Below are 6,813 nucleotides of genomic sequence, written 5' to 3'. Positions count from 1 at the left end.
ACTTCCATCTTGCACTACTTATCTTATTTACCTTAATTTTGTCTTGTGTTGTTTTATCTTATTTCATGTTAATTATTCTATGTTTTTATGTATGCACCAGTCACTAAGGCAAATTCCTAGTAATGTGAATCCCCTTCACTTACATGGCAATAAACACGATTCTAATTCTGATTCTGATTCTATTTGACTGAGTCCACATCTCCCTCACATTTCTTTTGTTAAACCCGGTTTCGGTTATTCCAATAAACAAATATTAATTCATATTAATGATATAATGATTATATTTATATTTTACCCTAACCCCCCTAATTTATTTTAGTTGTTGTGTCCTGACCCGTATCTCTTGTCTCCATCATAAAGGGCCATAACACTTCCACAAATGCTATGCAGTATACATTGCTGCCATTAGAATTTTTCAAATTTCTGCATAAATATGTCCCAAAACATCAACTATTTTTTACATATGTCTATCTAACAGTAATTAAAGAGAACTTCAAATGAGAATCAAACTAGTAAAGCAGAAATATTTCATTGTCATGTATTTGTTTAAGAAAATGATCCAATGGTACGTGTGAGTTGTACAAGTACAGTATGTGAACCTCAAAGATTATTTATATATTATAATGCCAAATTATAATCCATCTGTTCAGAGGTGTATTCAGTCAATGAACGATGTCAGTGAGTATCCAGTTTTACTTTAACAACAGTGATGACAGTCTGATCGTCACAACATGTTTGTGGATATATAATGGCATAATCAAAGGATATTTCTGAGGACCTTATATAAATAGTTGCTCCTGCAAAAAGCTACACAACCATCTCTAAAGAGTCTGGACTATACAAATCCACAGACTGTGTACAAATGGTGGAAAATACGCCCTCCCCAGGAGTGGTCTATCAGCTAAGAGGTCACAAAGGAACCCAGGCTAACATTTAGCTAATGTTAATGTTCATGAATCCAACATCAGGACAACAACCACGGTGTGCACATCAGAGCTGCAAGGAGAAAGTCACTACTCTCCAAAAAGAAAACTGCTGCCTGTCTACAGTTTCTGAAAGCTCACATGGACAAACCAGAGTGGACAGATGAGACCAGAATAAAATTATTTGTCTTAAATAAGAAGCCTGATGTTGGAAGAAAGAATGATGCTGCAGGCCAGCATATGACCCTCCCTCATCTGTTTATGTGGTGGTAATATCATGGTTTGGGCCTGTTTTGCTGCATCTGAGCCAGACTAACTTGTCTGTATTGATGGAAATGTCAGACATCTGTCTGTGAGCTCAAGACAAAGTGGGTCATACAGCAAGACAACAACAACCACACAAATAATTAGTTAACACCCTGAAATGGTTGGGCCAAAGTTCTGACCTTATTCTAATAAAAATGTTGTGGAAGATCCTGAAACAAGCAGTTCATGTGAGGAAACACATCAACGTGTCAGAACTGAAGCTGTTCTGTACTGAAGAATGGGTTAAACTTCTTCCAGACCTTTCTGTAGGACTGATCAGCAGCTAACAGAAACCTTGGACCGCAGCTGTTGTTGCTGTACAAGGAGTCACAGATGATACTGACAGCAAAGGTTCACACATTTGTAACACTGGATCATTTTCTTGACCAAATACATGCAGCACACATAAACAAGCCATTCTTAGTCCTGCTTAGCATTATATTGGCAACAATGATCTTATCTTCATAAAGCATCATACTGTACTGTTGTTTCTGAGCAATCGCTGGTGCTGTGGTCAAGAGTAAAATACGGTTGTGGAATATTCCAGTGGCCTCTTCACTGAATGAATAACAACAGTCTCCAATAGAATGCCAACTATCAGTCTATAAAGCAAATCTAACCAAATATACTCAGTGAGGGAGTTCACTGACTCTGCCTCTGTCCTGATAAGCAAACTTAATAAGAATATATTTTACTAAACAGCCTAACTGACACAAACGTTTCACTGCAACATGCTAATCACTCACTGTATGTTCAATTGTTTTATGGATTGTTTGACACAACTGACATATTGAAAATGACACAAGTGAGTAGTCAGAAAGTAATGACTGTAGTCTGTAGTCTGTAATGGATCATCTTAACAGAATGTATTGTATACATATGGTGATGTTCAACAGAAAGGAAAAAACAATAAGAAAACAATCCTCAGAATACAGCAGAAGTAGCCAAACAGGCATACTGTCAATGTACAAATAGAATATAGTTTATTTCTTCATTTTTTTTATCACAGGTTTAACCTGTTTTTATCTGTGAATTTTTATGTGACAGATTAATATACTTGTACTCTGTGCTTGGAGAGTTGGCAAGCCTTCATTTATAAACTCAAAGGTGCAACTTATGGTATGTAGTAGTTTGTGACAGTTTGTGACAGTTTGTGATATTTTTTGACATTATGACATGACTTTTTTGTTTTTTGTTTTTTATGTACATATGCTTACTTGGAGGTACCTGCCTGCCTGGTTACAAGCATTTCATCAATACTGTGCATATGACAATAAAGCCTCTGAATCTTTGAAATAAAAACTGCCACTAATATTACATATACAGCATACAGAAGGCAAGAAATTATCATAGTGTGAAATACAACTAGATTATTTAAAATCAAGAGAACTGAGGAAGCCACCTGGGGGAGTGGTGAAACGTCAGGGGGGAAAAAAAATCCATGAGTCCATTTACCTCAATTTAACCTCTTGGACATATTTAATTTTGCTATAAAGCTATGAACATATGCTGCATAGCACAGAGAAGGACAGCTTACATTCAGTCAGCAGAACTAAGTGGGGAACCTGCCTGTTACAAGAAGGGCAAATTATGGAAATAAGACAGATAACTCTGTCATTTCATTTGCTTTGATAAGCAAACTATGGCTCTAATGCATTTTCTAAGAACATTTACCTCATGATGGAACGAGACCCAAATAATCTTTAGAATGATTCTTTTTCATGTGGTTCAACTTAAAATGTAAGTTCATTTGCTGCCTTAAAATGTGAGTAAGCTCAACGTGAAGAGAAACTCAGAAACATTAGTTATACAATTAGCTTAAACACATTTTGTTGTTGTTTAAATGTATTTTATGAGTTTAACCATAAAATTAGTCATAAAAACTTTTTTCATCATGTTAACACAACATGAAATTTGAAACTATTTTAACTGACAAGTTAAATCCCTGAGTGCAGGATGTGCACCACGAGTGAGGGTGGTTAGGAGGAGGTGGTTATGCAGGAGAATTGAGGGGTTTTGCCCATTGTGTGTGTTTTTTTTTTGTGTTGTAGAGTTCTGAGAATATGAGGCATGCTTTCAGAAAAGGTGTTTAAACAATTGAGAAAAAATGATTTTTTTTTTTAAAAAAAAAGGAAAGAAAGAAAAATGTGCTTTTTAAAACCTGATGCTGTAGACCTTACTCACAAAATTGACATAGGACAGCCAGAAATCACACTGAAATTAATAATCATCAAATTGTAAAACTATATTAATATTATTACACCATATTATTGAATGCTTTTCATATTTTTTATATACTACCAAAAAACAAAATGTCGGAAAGAATTTAAAACAAAATGTCTTGTTCATCAAGAGTGATGATGTGCTGACAGACCATGAGTAAAACTGTGCTGCTGCACTACAGGAACACTTGATAAGACATCAAAACTTTGCATCAAAGTGTAATGTTCTGCAGCCAATAGGATCATGTCGATCACATGAAGGTATTGGTGGCTTCGAGGCCAATAGAACATCATGAACAGATTTAAAAAGGCAGCGCTGTCACACTGTCATACAGAAGTTGAGGGGTCAATGACAGTGATGGCTCATCTTACATTTCTTCACCTTGTGCTGTGGGTTGGTGAGTGCTTAGCTGTTCTTTTTTCATTTTATTATATTTTTTATTACAGATATGTTTTTTCTGTTTGTAAACTGTATGTATGTTAGAATCAAATTATAGATAAAGATGAAATAAACACCTCAACCGGTTTTCATCTTCTGAACAGTAAATGTGAAGCTTCCTGTGTATAAACAAATGTTGTTCTAACTCAAGGTCACCTGTTGAGGACTGTCTCTTTCAGGTGTCACAGTGAGCACAGCAGTAGATCTACAGAAGAGGATTTTTGGTGGTAAAGACTGTGACCCTGCACAGAGGGCGTATCATGTCAGATTAGTTGGAGAGTCGGATGGAAAGCGTTCTCTGTGTGGTGGCTCCCTGATCCATGAAGAGTGGATTCTAACATCAGCTCACTGCAAAAAGAGCAAAATGTGAGAAAAGTTTACCTAATAGATAAGTAGCCAGAAATTAATTAAACTTTACAAACCTGTCATTTTACGGCTTAATGTAAAAGTTGTTGCTCTTGTAATTACTAATGTTCCTGGCATTGACCTTTTAGACATATTGATTGTATTGAGACTGGAGCATGTTGGTCTTCTTCTTGCAGGTATGCAACTGTGGGTTCAGAACCGGAAGTGGAAATTAAAAGAACAGTAGTTTATCCAGATATGACATCATGCTGCTGCTGTTACCAAATCCCTCAAAAATCACACCCATAAGTCTTCCTGACAAGTCTTCCTGTTCTGAACAGACTATGATGTGAGTAAAGTATCTTTCAGTATATTACAGTAGGCCTTTAAGGGTTACATCCATCGTCTCAAGTGATACGTGTGATGAGAAAGAGTGCAGCATGTAACCTGAGGCTTAACTGATTTAGACCAGTAAAGGTGGATGGGCAGATGTGGTATTTCTAATATTTTGTTTTGTGCTGAGAAAAAACGGATTGAAATGGAAGATAATAACTTTTTGATTTTTTTTTTAGAGGTAAAAAAGTTGAAGTTGCAGGAAATGGTGGTTATCAAATTGATAGGAACAGAAAAAAAGGTAAGACTGATTGATCACCTGCAGCTCAATTTCCTTTGAAAAACATATTTATTTTAAAACCATTTGTACAGTGCCTGGTCAGCCTGAAAAGCTCCAATGTGCAGAAATGCAGATTAGCACCTGTGAAACAATCAGAAAGCAAATCCAGAAGTTATTTCCAAATGAGCCATTTGGAAACTGGTTCTGTGGCAAAGAAAAAACAGTGGATACATGTAAAGTAAGTTGACATGGCTTGTAATATTAGCTCTATCTTCTAGTTATCACATGTTTTGGAACTAAATTTAAGTTACTAACTTTTTCTCTCTCTTAGGGTGACTCCGGTGGTGGAGTGGTTTACAACAATATGATTTACGGCATCATTTCAGGTGTTGGTGAATATGCCTGTGAGCTACCAGCTCTGTTCTTGAATGTCTGTTTTTACACGGACTGGATTAAAGACATTTTGCACAAGCAAAGTGCTAACAACAACATCAGAATATAAAGTGTAAAGCAATGAATTCCCCCTCAAGGATAAATAAAGGAATTCAGATTCTGATCTGAACAGTTAATTGTGATTTCTGTGTCTTTTATTTTTAAAACATTATAAATATTATAATTTTTATCCTCTTCCTCTTCACATTTGGAGGCTGGAGGCTTAAATTTCTCATACATGAACATCGTCAAAGCAGGCAGTCAGTGACACTTGGCTATTTGTGATCTGACTTATATGCAAACTAAGGCCAATAAAACAGGAGTGGCATGGTGGACATGACATCACTCCACACTTTAACCCAAAGAGATTGGGATTCCTTTTAGCATTTGAGCTATTTAATATTATATTTCATTATATATTTCATTAAAATATTAAACAAAAGCTCACTTCTTCAGTCTAGCTTTTAGATTTTGAATATCTTTATGAATTTCAATATTTAAAAAATTCCAGTCTCACATTTTATTTTTAAGTGCGCAAAAAATGGCAGTGGCTAACATCCAGAGTGTGGCCAGAGATCAGAATGCACTGACAAATGAACTGATTTCTCTCAGGATGAGGACATGTAGTATATGTAATAAAAATGACTAAGTCATAGTACTAATGTACTTATTCTTGTTCCAACATTGTAGTGCAGGTCATCAGAATGTGGTCAGATATATTCCCCAGAGCAATTAGATAGCAGATAGCATTAATTCAGCTGTATCTGACATGTGATACAAAACATCCAAGAAAGTCTTACACAAAAAATAAACAGCAGAGCACAAACAATCTGACATGTTTTGCAATGTACTTTGTCTTTGTCTGCCCTCTTAGCAAATGCAGTGCGTCTCATGGCACTTTACTGACGTGTAAATACTGTTATAGCTATGGCAGACCTCCTGTTTCTCATTAGAACATTCATCCATCCATCTTCTAAACCCGCTTTTTTCTGTAGTACAGGATCATCCCAGCTAGCTAAAGGTGGGGTACACGCTGGACAGGTTGCCAGTCCATCACAGGGCAACATACACAGACAAACAACCATACAACTTGCACTCACACCTATGCACAGTTTAAAGTCACCAATTAACCTAACAAGCACGCTTTAGACATTTAGATCTTTAGCTTTAAAGCCAGAGGCAGGCACAGGCAGAACATGCAAACTCCACACAGAAGGGCCTGAGCCGGATTCTCAGAAATCTTCTTGCTGTGAGGCGACAGTAAACCACAAACTAACCACTGTGCTGCACCATCATTAGACCAGTTAAACAAAGTGTTGAAATGTGTCAGCACATCCAAGCAAAGACAGAAAGTCCCCCCCCCCACACACACACACACACTCACACACACAGAGTAAGCCTGGATTTTAAAAATGAATGAAGTGAGTTTACACTGTTGGACACTTGTTGACTCCGAGCGGTGTTTAAGTAGAATGTTACTGCCTGAACAGGAGTCATAGAACTAATGTCACACTGTGCTTCTGTGTCAGTGCA

General features: G+C 36.6%; 1 protein-coding gene across 1 annotated transcript; it reads left to right on the top strand.

Moving 5' to 3' along the window:
• Positions 1-3,809: 3,809 nt before the first annotated feature.
• LOC114428001 (kallikrein-8-like) lies at positions 3,810-5,350 on the top strand. Its single transcript, XM_028396321.1, has 4 exons — positions 3,810-3,849; positions 4,070-4,256; positions 4,433-4,532; positions 5,180-5,350. Exons 1-4 carry the CDS (start codon positions 3,810-3,812, stop codon positions 5,348-5,350), a joined length of 498 nt encoding a protein of 165 aa, XP_028252122.1.
• Positions 5,351-6,813: the final 1,463 nt, after the last annotated feature.

Source organism: Parambassis ranga, chromosome 1, assembly GCF_900634625.1.
Source record: "Parambassis ranga chromosome 1, fParRan2.1, whole genome shotgun sequence".
NCBI lineage: Eukaryota > Metazoa > Chordata > Actinopteri > Ambassidae > Parambassis > Parambassis ranga.
Note: the sequence above shows the minus strand (reverse complement) of the source record. Positions and strands in the feature narration are given on the sequence as shown.

Bases quoted from the DNA above. Each gene is read 5' to 3' on its own strand.
- LOC114428001 (XM_028396321.1), top strand. From the start codon at position 3,810: ATGGCTCATCTTACATTTCTTCACCTTGTGCTGTGGGTTG. The intron at 3,850-4,069 runs GTGAGTGCTTAG...TGTCTCTTTCAG, and splicing joins TCACCTTGTGCTGTGGGTTG to GTGTCACAGTGAGCACAGCA. The intron at 4,533-5,179 runs TCACACCCATAA...TCTCTCTCTTAG, and splicing joins GTTACCAAATCCCTCAAAAA to GGTGACTCCGGTGGTGGAGT.